The following is a 20,344-nucleotide window of genomic DNA, read 5'->3' as shown; positions in this document are numbered from 1 at the left end:
TTGGGCATCGTCATATTTCTTTTGAAATTTGTTTTAATCATTCTCTACAAAGCAACTAACCATTCAACAAACACAATGTTTCATTAATATTTAAAGTGATTTAACAACCAACAGAGATAATAATCAATCAATCAATCATTAAAAGTATTAATAATAATATAAAACATCGAGTAAATAATATATATAATGTGGGTAAAAAACAAAACATTTAAACAACCACTCTCTCTCTGAATCTATATGTCATGGGGCAACCTATAAATAAATAATATTGGTACTAATATTAATATTTTTTATTAAATGATGGTTCATAGAGGTGCTTTAAAAATAAATATGGAACCTATAGAGGAAATTGAACCAATTGTAAAGGCATCTGGTGCAACAACAACAACAACAAGTTTGGAAGAAATTGATGATGCTGCTGTAAGTGGTACGGGTGAGGCATTAGGAATGTCAGCAATTGCAAATGCCTTTAGAAAGTTAAAGGTGGGATCTGATGTTAATTCATTCGTGGTTCCTGGCTCATTCATCTTGGCACAATCAACTATCACCAGAGTGGCTCAAAATTATTGTGCCCATTTTGATCTATTGATCAAAGCCAATAATATACAAGATGAAAAGGAAAGATTCCTACAAGTATATAGATATTTTATGAGTACTCCAAGGATATCTGGTGAAAAGAAAAAACCATTAAATCCTGTCCTCGGTGAAACATGTCAAGCCTATGCTGACATCCCAAACCAAGAAAAAGGATCAACCTCTTCAAGAGTACATGTATTTTCAGAACAAATACTTCATCATCCTTTACGTATGTAAAAATAATAATAATAATAATATTAAAAAATATAAATATATTAATATTTATTAATATTTGTTTGTTTTTAGCAATTAGTTGTACTCATGTATATAGTAAAGAAGAAGGAATATCAGTATCTTATTATCACCCAGTCCGTGGTAATTTTATGGGAACCTATGTTAAACTATCATTTGAAGGAGAGATGGTTATTAAATTGGACAGATTTGGTGAAGTGTATAAATCGACCATGCCAACGATTGCCATTCGATTCCTAAGAGATTTCGTAGAGTATTTGGGTAAAGTAGAGTTGACTTGCAACAAGAATGACTATCGTATCAAAACTACATTTTGTCCAAAATCATTGCTCTTTGGATCAAATAATGTCGTCGAGGCTAAAGTATACAAGGGCAAGGAAAAGATACAAAAGATTAAAGGATGTTGGGATCAAGAACTAAAGATTAATTCAGAGTATAAAAAAGATGATTATACAACACTATGTAAAAGAACTGATTTGACAATCACCGAAATACAATTCCCAAGCTCGCTACTCGATACAGACTCTACCAAGGTTTGGGGCGACCTATTTGAAGCTGCCAAATCAGGTACCTCTAAAGACATTACAAGAGAAAAGACAAAGGTTGAGGAAGCACAACGAAAGATAGCAGCCGAACGAAAAGCAAATGGTGTCGAATGGGTACCAAAACATTTCCATAAACAAGGTGATGAATGGTTATTAAATGATAATCTATTCATATCCAATAACAACATCAACAACGACAATAGATAGGTATAAATAAATAAATAAATAGAGCATATACAATATTATGTATTATATTTACAAAAAGTACTTACTTAAGAATCTATCTATCTTTCGCTTGGATATTCAGGTAATGAGTCACATGCCGGATATTAATATTAATGCATTAATATTATCTGTGTCTGTGTGTGATTGATTTAATGTTTCGTCATTGATTGATTAAAAAAGAAAAAGACTATTTTGGCAAAATGCACACGACATTATGATGCACATCGTTCAGATGATTTGCATTAAAAGTAATAATCAATTAATTGTTTATGCCTTTTGACATCAAGTTTACCAAAACTCTCATTCGTTCATTCAGCACAATGACGTGACACCACTATCATCACCACTCTTTTAAAAAGGGTAAGATCAAGCAACCACCTGTAGATTAGATAATCAATCAAGTCACACATATAAATATATATAAATATAACCCTATAAAAATAGATAGATAATTATAATTATAAATCAACTATTATTATCCAAAGCATAATAGGTTTTAGAATTATTATTTATTATTTACTATTAGTATAAAAAAAAAAAAGAGTAAATATCAAAAGAAGAAAAGATATAAAAGGGAAAATCTTGTCTTGGTGTTAATTGCATGGGAGCCAACCGTTGTCCGGAATTTCGGGTGTCGTTTAAATTCAACAGTAAAATTCAGTTAATTACTTTTTTTGCTGCTGCATTCTACCTTACAACAACAACAACAACAATACTAGGAATTGTTTATACACATACATATATATATATATTCTCTATCTCTACTCTTTACTTATACTTTAAATCACATTGTTGTTGTTTTTAAAATCACTCTTTACAGACTAGATCATTTTTGTACATCATTCAAAAAACATACACTTAAAACCCTAACCCCCCACAACGACACTACACTATTCTGGTTTTAAAACATCATCGTCATCGTTATCGTCATCGTCAACAATATCATCATCATCATAAATCAATGTAAGAGATTTACAATAATTATTGTTCAATTAATTAAAATAAATGGGTTCCTCCTAATTAAATTAAATTAAAAAATATAGATTTAATTTATTAACACAACGATATTTAATTTAGATAGAAAAAGAAGAAGAAATGGGAAACAAAGATAACAAAAAAGAAAAAAAGGATAAAAAGAAAAAGGATAAGAGATTAGAGGTTGAAGAGGAAATACCAGAGGAATTTAAAAATACCGATGATACTGCTGCTGATGGAACATCAACCACTACCACTGCCACCAATACATTGGTATTGAATACAGATGAAATAGATGAAGCAACTGCCAATGGATCTCCAAGTCTATCAGTAATAACATCACTTGCCAAGAAACTAACGTTGGGAGCTGACCTCTCATCTTTTGCTTTGCCCGGTGCTTTTGTGTTACCCAAGTCATCTCTAACCTATTTCTCTGAGAATAGTTCATCGCATTTCGATCTTTTACTCAAGGCTAATACCATACAAGATGAAAAGGAAAGATTCCTACAAGTCTATCGATACCTATTGACATCACTAAAGATCCATGAAGATACCACAAAGAAACCATTGAATCCAGTCCTCGGTGAGACTCTCCAAGGTTATGTCGATTTTTGTGATGAAGATCTTAATGAATCAAGAGGTCATATTTATGCTGAACAAATATCTCATCATCCACGTAAATATATATATATATATAAACAAACAATCAAACAAACAAATAATAATTGAATATGTATTAATGGAATATTTATATTAATTTAATATTATTTGTTTTTTAATTTTAGCAATTAGTTGTTCAACAGTTTATAACAAGGAAGCTGGAGTTTCGGTATCTTATTATCACCCAGTTCGTAGTAATTTTATGGGAACTTATGTTAAACTGACACTTGAAGGAGAGGTAGTTATCAAATTGGATAAATTCGATGAAGTGTACAAGAGTACCTGTGCAACGATGGCTATTAGATTTTTTAGAAGTTTTAGTGAATATGTTGGCAAGACTACACTGACATGTAACAAGAATGAATATCGTATTAAATCATCGTATTATCCAAAACCATTGTTGTACGGTTCCTACAATTCAATGGAAGCCATTTTGTACAATGGTAAAGAGAAATTACAAAAGATTAAAGGGTGTTGGGACCAAGAACTAAAGATCAACACGGAATACAAAAAAGACGACTATACACCATTCCTAAAGAGAAAGGGTATGATCCCATCGAAAATAGTCTATCCAAAGGAATTGGCCGATACAGACTCTACCAAGGTTTGGGGTGATCTATTTGAAGCTGCCAAATCTGGTGTACCCAAAGACATTACAAAAGAAAAGACAAAGGTTGAAGAAGCACAAAGAAAATTGGCAGCTGAAAGAAAAGAAAAAGGTTTCGAATGGAAACCAATTCATTTCCATAAACAAGGTGATGATTGGTTATTAAATGATAATGAAATTATATTAAAATAATAATAAATAATAAATAATAATAGTAATAAACAATAAACAATTAAATATACATATACATATACATATATTTATCTAATTTTCAAAAAATATTCAAAAAAAAGACCTATATTAATTTTTGGTTCTAGATACTCTTGGAGACAAAGAGAGAGATATAGATATAGGTAGGGAAGATGAAAAGAGGATAATATTAAACAATAATTAATTAATCCAATTCTAAATATAGTTTGTTTTAAAATAATTATTCATTCACAATTGAATTGTTGCAAAAAAGATTAGAGATCTTTTTTGGCCCCGACCGAAATTTCATATGATTGTGTTTTGAGTTTTCATCATTGTTGTTGATCATTGATCTATTGAATATCAATCTATTACATGTATGTTATATATATATACGAATGATGAATCATAATAATAATAATAATAAACATAGATATTAATCATTTCAATCTTATTCTTTTATTTTATAGAGAGAAAATGGGAAAAAAAGATAAGAAGGATAAAAAGAAAAAGGAACTTATAGAAGTTGAAGAAGTAGTACCTGAAGAGTTGAAAGTGGATCATTCAGAGGCTCAATCACCAGATACTTTAACAACTTCAACTACTAGTACAACTACAACTACAACTACACCTGTGGTTACAATGAATCTTGATGAAATTGATGATGCTGTTGGTAGTGGATCACATATTGCTGCATTGGGAATGATGTTAAAGAATTTTAAGTTGAATTCTGACCTAACTCATATGACTGTTCCAGGTTCTTTCATCTTGCCTAGATCTTCGCTTAGTTTCTTTGCAGAAAACTATGCAGCTCATTTCGACCTCTTGATCAAGGCAAACGGCATCAAAGACGACAAGGAACGTATGTTCCAGGTGTACCGTTACTACATGTCGACATTCAAGGTATACGATGACTTGACCAAGAAACCATTGAATCCAGTACTTGGAGAGACACTCCAAGGCAGTGCTTCGTTGCCAGACGCTGAAAATGGCGCCAAACAACATGTTCAAGTCATTGCAGAGCAGATTCAACACCACCCATTCCCAATCAGCTGTACCATGGCCTACAACAAGGAGGCTGGTGTATCAGCCGCCTACTTCATGCCAGCACGTACCAACTTTATGGGTACCTACTTTAAATTCACACTCGATGGTGACTTTGTCATTAAATTGGAACAACACGACGAAGAGTACAGAATCAGTATGGCAACGATCGCCGTTAGATTCCTTAGAAACTTTAGTGAGTTTGTTGGCAAGACCAAGATGACAAGCAACAAACATGACTATCGTATAAAGACAACTCTCTATCCCAAACCACTGTTGTATGGTTCGTACAATGCTATGGAGGCAACAGTCTATAAAGGAAAGGAGAAATTACAAAAGATTAAAGGATGTTGGGACCAAGAAATCACAATCAATTCGGAGTACAAAAAGAATGATCATACTACATTCTTTAAGAGAAAGGGTATGACTCCATCAATCATCCAAACTCCACATACCCTCTACGAGACTGATTCATCCAATGTATGGAGAGGTGTCTTTGAAGCAGCCGATAAAAAAGCACCCAAAGAAATGACAAGAGAAAAGTCAAAGGTTGAAGAAGCTCAAAGAAAATTGGCAGCCGATAGAAAAGCAAAGGGTATGCCATGGGTACCAATTCATTTCCATAAAAAAGGTGATGATTGGTATTTAAATGAAAATGAATATATTCAATAATAAATCAATCAAAAATCAAAAATAATAAATCAAAAATAATAATAAATCAATCACGAGATTGACCAAAAAAAAAAAAAAATACATTATTTATTTATTTATTTATATAAATAGGGATTATTTGTGTGTGTGTGTGTGTATATGTATACCAATAATAATATAGGTATTTATTTATTTATTAAATCAATATTATTATTATTATTTTAATTTGGTATAGGTAAGTTGGTGGGATGTGAAAGGGAGTGTATGTGTTTTGATTAAGATAATTTAACAACTTCTAATTGAGAAATGATTTCTTGATGATTGGTTGGTGGTCTTTGAACACCCATCTTTTCGAGTACTTGTTTGAGTTTTCTAGATTCCGAGTCGAGGAATGCAATTTGTCCAACTACAAACTCTTCGTTTTGAGGTGGGTAAATGCCACTGGCCACATCATCTATAATGCTTGAAAGTTGGCTAAATGATTGAATGACACTGTCCATATGACCAATAATCTCGGTTGATTCGTATGATACATCGTCTTGATCCTTGCCTCCAATGATATTTTTGACGTGCATGTCAACTGCATAAAACATCTCGATGATAAAATCAATGACCGTATGTAAATCATCGACATTATTCATTTCCTTTTCATTCATCATTTGTGCTTCATCTTGTCCATCTTCTTGATCAATTACAAAATCATCATCATCTTCATCATCCAATATAACATTTTCATCATCATCTTCTTCTTCTTCTTCATCTTCTTCTTCTTCATCTTCTTGTTTCTTTTCTTGTATCTTTTGTTTCTTTTCTTTTTCATCTTCATCTTCATCATCATTTTCATCATTTTGTTGTTTATCTTTAGCTTCTTGACAACGAAGTTTATAATTTTCAATTGCATCGTATATATCATCAACTTCTTCAAATGCATCGTTGACGGTGGCAAAGATTTCCAATCCACGTTCGACGATGGCATGATAATTGCTTAGAGGTAGCTTTTCAAACATTTCACATGATTTCCAAGCAGTACCGATTCTATCCTTTGACACTATATTCTCTTCTTCGTCACCCAAACGTTCTTCATTCTCCTTGTAGTCTAGGATCATATCCAATATCGATTTGTATACTCTTAAAAAGTGACTCTTTCCTAATCTGTACAACGAGTCACAAGCATAGGCTGTGAATCCCTTAAACATTGACGATAAAACATCAACACATTCCTCTATATTTTCAAAGAACTCTGGGTTGGCTCTTAATTCTTGTAATAATAATGCGACTAGAGAAAGATATATCAAATCAAATTAGTAAATGATTACAAATACTTTTACTATACTATCATACGTTTAGTAACCTCGTGAGAAAGAGTCTTTGATATTTTAGCTACATGAATTCTAGTAGGTCTAGTGAATGATTCATCAAAAGGTGTCTTGATCTCTAATTCACTGATTGCTACTTCAAACTTTTTAACAACTGCATCATAACTTGCCATTCTTCCTAACAACTATATCTATCTATCTATATATATACTAAAGTAAAGGGTAATATATAAAAATAGATATTATTTGCTTTGAGAAAGCAACAACGATGTTCTCAAAAAAAAAAAAAAAAAACGACAAAACAAATTAAAATAGATTTTTTAATTTAATCAAGGAAAAAAGGAGGATCGTTTATAATTGATTGATGATATTGATTGGGAAATGGAAAAAGGTAAGGTGGATGGATGGATGGATGATGTTACAAATAAATAATAGGATCTCTTTGTTTTTTTTTGTCTCTTTTGTTTTTTAGGAACTTGTTGCTGCTGTAGAGGTTGTTGAAGTTTCTTCAGGTTCATGTTTATGAGGTGGATGATCAGCAGAAGCTTCATCTGTAGTTGGTGGAGTAGTTGGAGGAGATGTTGAGAGTGTAGTGGTAGAAGGTCTTGGTTTACCAGTTTCCTTGTAATAGGTCTGATCGTATTCATCAGATTTAATGTATTTGATCAATACATCGGGTCCACGCATTGCATGTGGTTGCAATACCTTGTCGATTGGGTTGAGTGAGATATCGATCTTTTCCAACTTTTCAATCTTTCCAAATGGTGGTGGAATCCATACTATCTTGTTATTGACGATATTGACCAATCTCAACTTGTTGCAATTGGCAATCTCTGGTGGCAACAATTCAATCTTGTTATTACTGCAATTGAATATCTCCAAATCCAAACATTTACCAATCTCGGCTGGTAACTCTGTCAACTTGTTAAATGATAGATGTAATTCTTTCAATGTTGTAATCAAACCAATTTGTGTTGTTAATTCTGTCAATCTAAAATATATATGTATATATATATACAAACATTAATAATATATTCATTTTACTTTATATATATTAATATATTAATATATTACATACCTATTATAAGATAAATCCAAGAAATAGAGATGATTAAATGAACCAAAACCTCTTGGTAAACTTGGTAGTTTGTTAATACTGAGGTTGAGTGCTTCAAGGTTGGTTAATTGAGTGAGTTCATGTGGTAACTCTTTCAAACTGTTTTGGAATAAACTAAGTGATACAAGGTTTCGAAGATTACCTTTGGAAACAACAAAAAGATGATTAGATTAGTATTAGCAATACAGCAGCTGATCAGTATCTGATGACATACCTATAGTAGTAGGTAACTTTCTAAGGTTATTTTTAGAGAGGTTTAACTTTTTGAGTTGATCTAGATTGCCAATGTTTGAGGGGAGTTCATCGATTCCCTTGTCTTTGAGGTCAAGCTCTGTAATGTTTTGTGCTTTAGCTTTATCAAGCTCTTTGGCTAGATTGGCTCCCATCTTCTACTATCTATCTATCTATCTATCTTTCTCTTCCTAGATTCAAGAAGTAAGAAATATTAAAAATAAATAAATATAAACTAAATGATCTTTTACCAACTATGATGATGAAGATGTGGGTTCTGACATGATTCTTTTTTTTTTTTTTTTCACTGAACAAATTTAAATATTTTTAAATTTATGGATGGAATACATACGACCAATCTCATGTTTAAAAATGAATAAAATAATTTAATAATAAAAAAACTTAAATCTTTAGTGAATAATATTATTAATATTTATTTCCTCATCTTTGGCAAAATAATAATTCAAAGACAAAGAGACACCCTTTTTGTGTGATTTTTTTTCGAGTGTCTTTGGGTTTTTCTTTTTTTTTTTTGAATAATATCTGTGGAAGGCAGAACCCCATTCATGATGATGAGTGATGATCAAAGATAGATTTAGTTTGTAAATTATATATAGAGAAGAGATAAAACATGTACGCACAAGCAGTAAACCAATTATTCAGAAGATCTGCATCACTACAAAGATCAGCTCAATTATACCAAAGATTAGATGCATCTCAAGCAATTAGTATGTGACACAGACACGACTTCTAACAGAAAAAAAATACGATTGATAGGATGATCGACGACCGACCCTCCATATCATCATTCATGAAATTTATAACAAACACTTTTATACTTATACTTTTACTTTATCATATCTTCCTTATTAGAATCAACAACATCTGCAGCCGATTTTGGAACTATTCTAAAAGGTTCAAATGCCACAAAACTAAGACAAAGATTAGATTTAGATCCACGTAGCAAGATTACATTTGATGATTTTAAGAATTTGGCTATTGAATCTGGTTTCAAGGATAATGAAGTAACACCACTCTCTAATGCATTGACTCAATCTGGTAACATCATTCATCTTCCAAACAGTGCCGTACCAAATATTTCAAATTCCGTCTTTATTAAACCAAATCATGTTTATCAATCTTTATACTAGTATGTTGAATCCAATCAATCAATCAATCAATCAATAATGATTTGAATCAATGTAATCTAATAATTAATTTCCTTTCTTTTATTTATTTATTTATTTATAGTGTATTGGATATTGAAAACAAAGGAGTTGGATTAGAAAAATTGATTCAAATGAAAAAGGAAGAGATTAACAAGGTAAAGGCCAACCTAGCCAAATATGAACCAATCAAACAAGATATTGATAGAAGATCGACAAACAGTGCTCATCGTATCATTTGGGCTGGTTTGGGTTACTTGGTACTCCAAGCTGGTGTCATTGGTCGTTTGACATGGTGGGATCTTTCATGGGACATTATGGAACCAGTCACCTATTTTGTCAGTTTTGGAACCGTCTTGATTGGTTACACCTATTTCACTCTCACCAAGACTGAATACACTTTTGAAGCTTTGACCGATACACTATTCAAGAGAAAGCAAGCTAAATTATTCAACAAATTAAAGTTCCCAGTTGGTGAATATAACAAGTAAATATAAGAATATTTTAAAAAAGTTACAAGACACTAACAATCCCTTATTTTTTTTTTTAGGTTACTTGAATTATTGGATACAAAGGAAGAAGAATTAAAGAAATTAGAATATGCTGCATCTTATCATTTATCTGAACACGGTGAATTTGTTGAACAAGTTCCAAAGAATTAAATCAAAAACACAAAGATATAGATTTAGATATAATTGTACACTATTATCAATCAATCAAATGTACTTTTAAATTAATTAATAATAGAATTAGATAGATAAAACCAACAAACCAACAACAACAGAATAATAATTAATAAATAAATAAATAAAATATAATATAAATTGTAGAATAATATTTATAAAATATAATTATATTTTGATTTAATATTGATTTGATTTAGATAATCTATTTTGATTTAAAATAGATTAAAATTGTCAAGATCTTCATCATCATCATCATCTTTGTTGTCATTATTTACTTTCTTTTTAAGATGAACTCTTTCTAAACAGTGAATCCAATCTCCAGTGATGGGAGTAGTTGAGAATAGGATAGGTTCAAGTGCCAAAGCAGGTATTTGAGAGATGGCACGTCTACAGATAGATTTGACATTTTCACTGCTTGCAATAAACATACTTGGTGAATAGTTGACCTCTAAAAGATGGAGTTTCTCGAGTTCATCGATTAAAAAGTCCAATCCAAAGATGGTGTATCCTTGGTGACCAAGTTGATTTAGTCGAGGCATGAAATTAGTGAATATCTCGCACACTGCCTGTTGAATTCTCTTGAATGTCTTGTCTTGTGTATCCCAGTCTCGTAGAGGAAGGATGTTTTCAAATTCCGGGTTCATCTCTTTCTGAAAGCAAAAGTTGGTGAATTGTTGTTGCGTGTCGGTGCTACCACGCTCGTATTTGGCACCTGTCGACCTGATGACACCTTCCTTGAAGAGATAGAGGTTGGTAGAGGTCGGTGAGAATGTAAATAGGATCATGACACGAATGTCAAATTTGTAGGTATTGTTGAGTAGTAATGGAACCATCTCTCGTTGTACAATGTATCTTTTAGAAGGATCTGCCTTGCATATTTCAAGTGCATCATCCAACTTTTTAAATAATTGGATACCTTTTGAACGGTTGAGTCTCGGGTCTTTAAGATACCACACACGATCAGGTTTATCCGACATATCACCATCCATTCCATACGTACCAGTTACAACACCATGTTCCACTAGTATACTTGGTACCAAGTAATCCGATCTAGCCAATGTCTTGGTCAAAACAAACTTATCAATCATTAAATGAAATCCACCAATTGCATTACGTATAATACCATTAAAATTGACCTTTCGAAGTTGTAATTTACCTTCGACTGGTGTAGCTGATACATCATCGTTGTCTTGTTCTTCTTGTTGATGTTGTTGTTCCGATATGATATGATTGAGTGTTGGTGATGTTGTATTGGTTGTTGATGATGATGATGATGATGACAGTTGTTCATTATTATTATTATTATTATTGTTATTATTAATTCTTTCGAGTTCATCGTCACGGTCATAGATACGTTGATAGTATTCATTGTTGAATGGTCGGATATAGCCATATTGCGAGTTATACTCCAAGGTGCGATTGCTGACTAGTAGAGGTACGATACGCTCTCCATTGTCGTCTCGTGTGTCTGATGCACCCAGCTTGACAGCGTCAGCGATCGTCTCGCATACATGTGCAGTGTCTGCGTCTACAGGTACCCATCGATCGTCTTTCTTAAAGTACACATCTCTGAGTATCTTGTGATATGTTAAATTTGCCTTAATGTCATACCCTAGCTTCATCATCCAAGTCCAATCAATCTAGTTGTTGAAATAACAAAGGTTTGTTTGTTGTTGTTGTTTGTGTCTTAAAATATTCAATAAATGATCGAATCGAGTAATACCCTAAAACGGAGTATGAGTGAGCATCGATTCGCTGAAAAAAAGAAAGAAAATAAAAATTAATTTTTAACACAAAGATGTTTGGTTTTGTGTTTGATCAACTTCACAAAAATTGATATTTAATTTCATGCATCTTCATAAATCAACCATTTTTTTTTTTAGTATCATATAATAATATATATTTAATTAACACACACATATAATATAACATACATACAGATAATCTAACCACAGGATTAATTAATTAATAATTAAAATTTAATTTAATCATCACTATCACTCACTATCAACCTTTAATCAATTCATTATCTATCTATCTATCTCTCTAAAGAATCATCATCATCTTATAGATAACTAAAGATTATTAATAATAATAATGTCACAAACACCAGATGTTCCACATGCTCCAAGACTCCAAACTCAACTCCGTACTTCAAGTGCTGGTATGTTGATGGAGAAGAGAAGACAAGAGTATGTATCATTGTATTGTATTGTATAGGCATAGGCATAGGCATAGCATATATAGTTATTTCATATTCATTTGGAGGGATTTAAAAAGAAGGCGACAACAACAATGAGAGTTTAACAAATAGGATTATGAATGGAATGGCATGAACAGATGAATAGAGATGAAATAAAATATCTGTATACATTGGTAACAAAGTTAATTAACCTTTTTTTCTATTCTTTTTAATACTTTAATAATTTTATTTATTTACCTACTACCTACCTCTTTCTACTCTACCTTAATACCTTATTAAACATTCAATTAATTATAATTATTATTTTTACTTTAAAATAACCAATCAAAATGAACCATCATTTTGACTTTAATAATAATAATAATTATCAACTAAATAATAATAATCATCATATCAATAGGGAAGACGGCAAGAAATCAGAAAATATCATTTCTCCAGGTACTACAAACAAATTGGGTCAATTTTCATTGAGTATGTCAATATTTATATCAATCACTATATCTTGGAACCCAAATATTAATATTTATTTTATTATTATTATTATTTCCTTTTTTTTTCTTTTATTAGATGATTTATCAAATCCACCAACTGATGAAGAATTAAGAAACTACAAGGATGTACCATCATCTTCATTACCACCAATCCACAAGAGAGAAATGTTAAAGAGAATCTTTGTAAACCGTGATCTTAGATTAGACCGTATCGAATTTTATGGATGTATGCAAAAACAAAACAAATGGTTCAAAAGAGAATGATGGAACTTTTTATTAATCCTATCTATGTCTCTTATTTTAAATTTTAGTCGATATGGATTATACTATTGCAGTTTACAATTCACCAGATTTTGAGGAATTGGCTTATGATATGGTACTCGAGAGATTGATTGGATTGGGTTACCCAACCACCATCAAAAAACTTCGTTACGATCCAAAGTTCCCAATCAGAGGTTTGTTCTTGGACAAGGAATTGGGTAATCTCCTCAAAATCGATAGTTTTGGTAACATTGCCCTCTGTATTCATGGTAGAACCACCTATACATCAAAGGAAACTTATGAATATTATCCATCAATGAGAGTTCCAAATGATGATATTGGTAGAAGGTAATATAAGAAAACAAACAAAATATTTATTTAATTTATGTCTAATTTATTTATTTATTATTATTTCAAATTTAGATTCTATTTATTAAATACATTATTTACATTACCAGAAGCCAGTTTATATGCTGATCTAGTTGAATTCTTTGAAACTGAATCCAATTTAAAGATTACAGAGGAACTTGCCGAAGAACAACAACAAGCCAACTCACCACCATTGGAACTTTTACGTGCCGATGTTCCAAAGCCAACCATTCAAGCCATCAAAGGAAACAACGTAGGTGATTTATCCTATTCCAACTTGTTCCAAGATCTCAGAGAAGCTATGGATCTTGTTCATAACGATGGTACTCTTAAATCTAAAGTTTTGGATGATATGCCAAGGTAAATCAATCAATATATATTCTTGATTTGATAGTCTTGATTATTAATAACAAATTCTTTCCTCTACCTTTTTTTAGATATATTAAAAAGACACAAGCAAATGTATTATTTGATAGATTAAGACAAAATAATAACAAGGTATTTTTGTTGACCAATAGTGAATTCTATTACACCAACAAGGTGATGTCTTATTTGTTAAACGACACCAATCCAAAGTACAAGTCGTGGAGAGACTACTTTGATGTGATTATTGTCGGTGCCGACAAGCCAAGATTCTTCTCAGAGGGCACGACCATCCGAGAGGTTGACATTAACACGGGCAACCTGATGATCACCCACGTCAAGGACCGTTTCGAGGCCGGCAAGGTATACCACGGCGGTTCATTGTCACTTTTCCAAAAGTTGACTGGTGCCAAGGGCAACCGTGTCTTGTACACTGGTGACCACATCTTTGCCGACATTATCAAATCGAAAAAGTCACATGGATGGAGAAACTTGTTGGTCGTACCAGAACTGCAACACGAATTGCGTGTCTTGGGCGAACAGAAAAACACAAACATTCATTTGTTGAATCTCGAGTTTATCAGAGCCGAAATCTACCGTGGATTGGACAGTGAGTCGACCACTCCACCCGATATTTCAGTGTTGCACCAACACATCAAAGAAGCCACCAACAAGTTGAACGAAGCCTACAACAAATACTTTGGCAGTCTTTTCAAGAGTGGTTCCAATGCCACCTTCTTCTCTATGCAAGTTCAAAGATACGCCGATCTCTACACTTCCGATTATCTCAATCTTCTCAATTACCCATTGTTCTATCATTTCAATGCCAACACAGTTGCAATGCCACATGAAAGTTCTGGTGGTGCTTCATTTGATAAAATGTCAAATTAAGAAAGAAAAAAAAAGAAATAAATCAAAATAAAATAAACAAACAAATAATATATTATTAAAAATATTAATATTTAAACTAACAAAAAAAACAAACTAAATATAAATAGGGAATAACCTAATTATATAATAGTTTTTGTATTAAAATATTTATTATTATTTTGAATTGCTTTGGAAATTGGAAAAAAAGAGAAGAGTAGTAGTTTTGAAAAAAAAGAAACTATTATTATTATTAATTGCTACTACTACTTTAATGTTACAACGGTAGTGTTGGATGAATGATTGGATTTTAAAAACTTGCTACAATAAATACTGGGATGTTAATGGTTAATTGATTAGGTGAATGATGATTATTATTACTACTATTTAATTTGAATGTACATTTGTTATTATTAATACTATGATTTTGATTACTATTATCACTATTATTACTATTATTACTATTATTACTATTACTATTATTATTATTTAATTTAAACTTGATATTCTTCAACAAGATTATTAATTGGTACTTGTTTTGATTTCTTATCAATGTTTTTGTTTTCGGCTGGCTCCATTGATTTGATTCATAAGTTTAGTCAAAGTTGTCATCTTTTTAGGAGAGAGTTCCTTGTTGTTGCTGCTGCTGTTGTGTTTGGATGATTTGTCGGACGAGTTGGAAATGAATGAAGTCGACATTTTAATGTCAGACATTGGATACCAGAAATTACCTTTTAATTGAATGTTACCAACTCCAAGAGCAGTCTTTTCGTTTTTAGAATAGAATGAGTGCATACTCTTGATATCCAATCTAGTTAAATCATACTCTTTAGTATTTGCTACTGTTCTATTAAATAAATGATCAAATAAAATTGATCTCAACTAAATAAATAAATAAATATTGAACAAACAAATAATTAATTAATTAATAAATTAAGAATAAATAATTAAATATCAAATATATATATATATATTATTTTAATATTTATACATACAACAGAGATATTAAAAAAGGAGTGTGGAGAAACTGTAAAATAAAGATTCTCATTTCCATTCTCTGAAATGATTGGTGGTCTTCCATCGGTTACAAATCTATCGAATCCAACATACATATCAACATCTGATAATGGGTACCCATAATAATCCATAATCATTTCTTCTCTTGTTGGTGCTAAAAATAAAAATAGAAATAGAAATAAAAAATAGAGATAGAAAAAAGTTAATATTTAAACTATCATACTTATTATTATTATTATTATTATTATTATTATTTTGTTTTGTTTTTTTTTTAATTTGATTTCATACTCTTATTATATTTCTTGTAATGATCAATAGCAAGATTAGCCATAACAGTTGCAGGAGAAGAGATATTTGTTCCAAACAATAAAACATTCTTGGTTCTGTGTTTGGAGTCTTCTTGGATCTTTTCCAATAATCTTTCCAACTCTGGGTCTTCACCAAGACGACATAATTCTCTCCACTCGCCATAAAAGATGATTCTAATGCCATCGGCCTCATACTTTTCACGAAGATATGGGTCACTGTAGAGAGTGTTCAATCCCCACATATAAGAGATAAACTTTGGTGTATATTCCTTGCCTCTCTTGCCTAGTGTTGGGAACCACATTGGATAGGTAATCTCTTGTAATCCATGTGCAAACATCAAAACACTAATCTCTAACATCTTTTTGAATGCATTTTTGGAATAGTCGTTCCAATCGATCGATAATTTCTCGCTATCTGGTCCTTCTACAAATAAAAAGAGAGAGAAAAAGAGGAAAATCAACAAAAGAAAGATTTTAGATTAATATTCAAAGACCATCATAATTAAATTAAAGTGTTGTTGGAGATAATTATCTCTCTCTCTTTCTAAATGTTAAAAATGGAATGAATGATCATTCCCATACTTCAATGAATCGTTTGGGAAGATTCTTCTTGAAGCCAAAAATAAAAATCAAAAAAAAAAACAGTTGACAAATGAAAGAGTGCGCGGTAGGTTGGATGAACGGTTGGGTTGGAGGGGTGTTGTTGGGGGAAGGGTTCTAATTAATTTAAACGAGGACAATTAATTAATTTTACAAAAAAACAAAAAACAAGGTCCAAATCGAGAATTTGATGACAACGAAGACGATGTTGGGTGTCGCGCAACGACGATGGGAACTGGCCTGAGCTCCTTCTCCTTTGATTTTTTACCTGAAACCTTTGATGATTCATGTAATGAATCAAGTTCAGATTATTGGTTATAATGTTAGGTGAAGGTGGGGTAGGAAAGGATGAGAAAATGATGGAAGGATGTTGGGTTGTTTGAAAAAAATTCAAAGGGCATCCCATCGATGGGCGGGTGGGGGTTAACAATGAAGTTTAAACAACTTACCAGTCTTTGATACTTCTTGGATAAGGTGGCTTCTTCGGGTTCCATCATAAGCAAAAACCATTGATTTGGTGCCAGATTTTCTAACCATGGCTGCAATTTCATCGGTCTCTAGTGACATGACTACCATTTTTGAATGAATGGATGGATGGAGATGATGAAGATATTAATGGGCCGTTGGCAATATTGTTGTGATGGCTACTATTATTATTATTATAGCTTTGTGAGCAATGGAAAAGATGGTGATGGTGATTGATTAAAAATAATTGTAAACGAGCTCGTGCTTTTTAAACTACTGGTTGTGGCAATGAACCTGTTGTGATGTGATGACGTTATTTCAAAATTAAAATTAATATTAATAAATTAATTTACATTTCCTTTCCTTTCCTTTCTTCATCATTCATTCATTCATTCAATCGATTGCATTCACTGATCGATCCCAATCTTTCATTTGTTGTTCATTCGTCGACTGAGTTGCCAGTAGTGACACTATTGATCAATCACTTGTTGTTGTTTGTTGTGGTTGCTATTTTGTTGTTGACACTCAACCAGATGTCATTCTCTTTCCCCCTCTCTCTCGTTGTCTGTCTCTCTCTCTCTTTCTACTACATAAATAGGGATGTCAATGGATGATGGTATACGGATATACATACAGAAATAATATTTTTTTGTAGTGCTTGTTGGCGATCTGGCGGGTTCGTGCTAATGTCAAAGTGAGCGGGTTAGGGTTGGGTGGTGGTGGTACCTGTCAAAACAATGAGTGTCAGACTAAACAAGAAAGAGATGTGGTATTAAATAACAATGAACTCGAATACACTGGGTGAGATTTAATGATGATGATGATGGTATTTTGGTAAAGAGGTTGGTTGACAGATCGTAGACCAGATTGATTGGATTGTTGGAAAAAAAAAAGGGTTGTTTAAATTATATAGTGTGAGTGTGTAAGAAACGGTGAGATAGTGATGAAGACAATATTGATTGATTATGATGTTGTTGTTGTTGAACAAAGCAATGATTTAAAGTCTGGCGATTGGTTGTGATTTATGGTTGTGGATTTTCAAAAAGTCCTTTGGTTTCGTAGGGATATGTTTCGACTGTCGACTGCCGGTTGGGGTAGGGTATTCTATTCTCTTAAATTGAAGCGGGAAATAGGCAACTGGAAGGGTTTTTCTGTTGGTGTTGTTGTTGGGTTAGTTGACTTTTGTTTTTTTTTTTTTCCTAGTCTGGAGAAATGTGTAGAATGTCTGTCACACACGTGTTTGTTTAGAAAGTTCTTTAAATCGGTGGATTGAAAAGAAGGGTAGGGTAGGGTGTGTATGTTGTATTATTGACGACAGTACCAATGAAATATGATGATATTGATCTGACGGTACTGGTGTTGTTGAAAAGGTGGAAGGTGGAAGGTGGATGAGGGACGTTCGCAAATTTGGTATTTCCTCAAAAGTTTTAAAAGGCAAAAATGACAGAGATTATAGGTGGATTATATCGGAACAACTACAATAACAATAAAGGTTCGATGGTTCGAAAAGGAGGAGGAAAGTTTGAACAGAAATTAAAAAAAAGCAGAGACTGTTTTTTAAAATTTATTTGTTGGTTGGGTTGATTGATGGTTGTTAATGGATGGATGGATAGATGGATGGATAAAGTGGAGTGGAACGTAATGGAAATAGATTTAAAAATAAAAAGATTTGACAAACTGAATCTAATCAATTGATTTTGAACAAACAAAATGAACTGAAAAATTTAAAAGTGGAGGATGATCTTCTTAAATATTATAATTACAAGTAGTAGGGAAGGGGAGAGAGGGAGAGATATGTGTTAGACTAAAGAATAGAGGTAGCTGCAGGCAGTACGAATTGGTGTGTTCAAAGTTAGTGGTGTGTAGGTAGGTAGGTAGTAGAACCTGGCAATACTATATAATAATATTATCCGAGTATTAAATTATTATTATTATTATTATTATTATTATTATTATTATTATTATTATTATTATTTCTGATCTAAACGATCCTTAGGTTAGAGAGACTGTGTTTTATTTATTGGTTTGGTTATTGTTGTCGACGATCACAACTAGCTAGGGGAACATCCCCCCCCCCCCCACGACGAACTGGCCAGTTTCATCATTTTAAGGTAGACCTATTTAATCCTCAACAAAACAACAAGAACAGAACAGAAAGAGAGGAAAGAGTAGTAGTAGTTGATGTTGGAGGGAATAATAATTCCAGCTTTACATCTCTATCACACATCACACCTCCTCCTACTCTATTTCGACGACAATCCTTTTTTGCTCTTGTTGTGATTTGTTTTAACCACCCCATCAACACCACCACACCCACATTTCGGACAACCATCATCATCATCATCATCATCATCATCATCATCATTTGAGTGTTGAGATGTGTGACATTGTGAATAGGTTGGTTGGTTGACTGGTCTACTATCTTTTTGCCAAGCTACCCCTTATCATTAGCATGATCAACATCCATCAAAAATCATCATGTTTACTCGGCGAGGTGGGGGACCACTACTCCTTGTAGCTGATTTACCAACAACAAACATGAATATCATGTCAAGTCAAGCATCAGCAGCAGCAGCAGTTGTTGTAGACGACGTTGTTGGATTGTACATCCATCACCACCACCAACCAACCCTCCCAAACTAACCACTAACCATCGATCCATTGCTTATGGGCATCCTGTTACCCGTAAAAGCAATATAAAAGGAAATTCTGTAAAGATCTTTTTCCTTTTTTCTACTCTTTCCTCCTCTCTCTGAACGACCCTCCCTCTGACTATACGGGATTGCAATCATGTATATCTTGATGTGTGTCGGGTGTGGTCGCAAGCGACTGCGACAGCGACTGGTTGGTGGGACCCACATTCCTCATCCATTGCTGGGGAATCCTCCCTACCCCCGACTCGCTGTTGGCGTAGAAGTAGTAGTAGCCATCCCCCCATAGATTATACAAGTAATCCTCATTGCTTGGTATAGGATCATATCATATCACCAATACTTTGATCTTACCACCAGCAGCTATAAATGTGTTTGCCATAAAGGGTTGTGGGGAGGGAGGGGATCAGAGAGAGGAGGAAAGAGTAGAAAAAAAGGAGGAGTGGAGATATAGAAGAAATGAGGGAAATGCGATACAACTAAAGGGCATCGACGATACAGTAGCCGGA

General features: G+C 32.7%; 9 protein-coding genes across 9 annotated transcripts; 5 read left to right on the top strand and 4 right to left on the bottom strand.

The window, feature by feature from the left end:
• Nucleotides 1-330: 330 nt before the first annotated feature.
• Nucleotides 331-4,032, top strand: osbA (oxysterol binding family protein; the record flags this gene model as incomplete). Its single annotated transcript, XM_004366416.1, has 5 exons — nucleotides 331-805; nucleotides 883-1,522; nucleotides 2,125-2,248; nucleotides 2,676-3,249; nucleotides 3,359-4,032. The coding sequence occupies 5 exons, from the start codon at nucleotides 331-333 to the stop codon at nucleotides 4,030-4,032; spliced, it is 2,487 nt and encodes an 828-aa protein (XP_004366473.1).
• Nucleotides 4,033-4,506: 474 nt separating this feature from the next.
• On the top strand, nucleotides 4,507-5,745 carry DFA_04062 (oxysterol binding family protein; the record flags this gene model as incomplete). Its single annotated transcript, XM_004366415.1, has 1 exon — nucleotides 4,507-5,745. One exon carries the CDS (start codon nucleotides 4,507-4,509, stop codon nucleotides 5,743-5,745), a length of 1,239 nt encoding a protein of 412 aa, XP_004366472.1.
• A 254-nt stretch (nucleotides 5,746-5,999) lies between these two features.
• DFA_04061 (uncharacterized protein) lies at nucleotides 6,000-7,213 on the bottom strand (the record flags this gene model as incomplete). Its single annotated transcript, XM_004366414.1, has 2 exons — nucleotides 6,000-7,000; nucleotides 7,066-7,213. 2 exons carry the CDS (start codon nucleotides 7,211-7,213, stop codon nucleotides 6,000-6,002), a joined length of 1,149 nt encoding a protein of 382 aa, XP_004366471.1.
• A 295-nt stretch (nucleotides 7,214-7,508) lies between these two features.
• On the bottom strand, nucleotides 7,509-8,543 carry DFA_04060 (Ras suppressor protein; the record flags this gene model as incomplete). Its single annotated transcript, XM_004366413.1, has 3 exons — nucleotides 7,509-8,031; nucleotides 8,119-8,299; nucleotides 8,372-8,543. 3 exons carry the CDS (start codon nucleotides 8,541-8,543, stop codon nucleotides 7,509-7,511), a joined length of 876 nt encoding a protein of 291 aa, XP_004366470.1.
• A 476-nt stretch (nucleotides 8,544-9,019) lies between these two features.
• Nucleotides 9,020-10,216, top strand: DFA_04059 (uncharacterized protein; the record flags this gene model as incomplete). Its single annotated transcript, XM_004366412.1, has 4 exons — nucleotides 9,020-9,116; nucleotides 9,262-9,538; nucleotides 9,640-10,041; nucleotides 10,105-10,216. 4 exons carry the CDS (start codon nucleotides 9,020-9,022, stop codon nucleotides 10,214-10,216), a joined length of 888 nt encoding a protein of 295 aa, XP_004366469.1.
• Nucleotides 10,217-10,452: 236 nt separating this feature from the next.
• Nucleotides 10,453-12,111, bottom strand: DFA_04058 (uncharacterized protein; the record flags this gene model as incomplete). Its single annotated transcript, XM_004366411.1, has 2 exons — nucleotides 10,453-11,880; nucleotides 12,109-12,111. 2 exons carry the CDS (start codon nucleotides 12,109-12,111, stop codon nucleotides 10,453-10,455), a joined length of 1,431 nt encoding a protein of 476 aa, XP_004366468.1.
• A 226-nt stretch (nucleotides 12,112-12,337) lies between these two features.
• DFA_04057 (uncharacterized protein) lies at nucleotides 12,338-12,539 on the top strand (the record flags this gene model as incomplete). Its single annotated transcript, XM_004366410.1, has 2 exons — nucleotides 12,338-12,432; nucleotides 12,461-12,539. The coding sequence occupies 2 exons, from the start codon at nucleotides 12,338-12,340 to the stop codon at nucleotides 12,537-12,539; spliced, it is 174 nt and encodes a 57-aa protein (XP_004366467.1).
• A 233-nt stretch (nucleotides 12,540-12,772) lies between these two features.
• DFA_04056 (5'-nucleotidase) lies at nucleotides 12,773-14,818 on the top strand (the record flags this gene model as incomplete). Its single annotated transcript, XM_004366409.1, has 5 exons — nucleotides 12,773-12,914; nucleotides 13,011-13,160; nucleotides 13,246-13,543; nucleotides 13,619-13,924; nucleotides 14,002-14,818. The coding sequence occupies 5 exons, from the start codon at nucleotides 12,773-12,775 to the stop codon at nucleotides 14,816-14,818; spliced, it is 1,713 nt and encodes a 570-aa protein (XP_004366466.1).
• Nucleotides 14,819-15,104: 286 nt separating this feature from the next.
• DFA_04055 (uncharacterized protein) lies at nucleotides 15,105-17,295 on the bottom strand (the record flags this gene model as incomplete). The annotated part of the gene is made up of 5 exons (XM_004366408.1): nucleotides 15,105-15,270; nucleotides 15,516-15,676; nucleotides 15,790-15,965; nucleotides 16,100-16,543; nucleotides 17,169-17,295. The coding sequence occupies 5 exons, from the start codon at nucleotides 17,293-17,295 to the stop codon at nucleotides 15,105-15,107; spliced, it is 1,074 nt and encodes a 357-aa protein (XP_004366465.1).
• Between the last annotated feature and the right edge of the window lie 3,049 nt (nucleotides 17,296-20,344).

This window comes from Cavenderia fasciculata (genome assembly GCF_000203815.1).
Source record: "Cavenderia fasciculata unplaced genomic scaffold Scf_Dfasci-G-b-285a01.f1-5, whole genome shotgun sequence".
Classification (NCBI taxonomy): Eukaryota; Evosea; class Eumycetozoa; order Acytosteliales; family Cavenderiaceae; genus Cavenderia; species Cavenderia fasciculata.
Note: the sequence above shows the minus strand (reverse complement) of the source record. Positions and strands in the feature narration are given on the sequence as shown.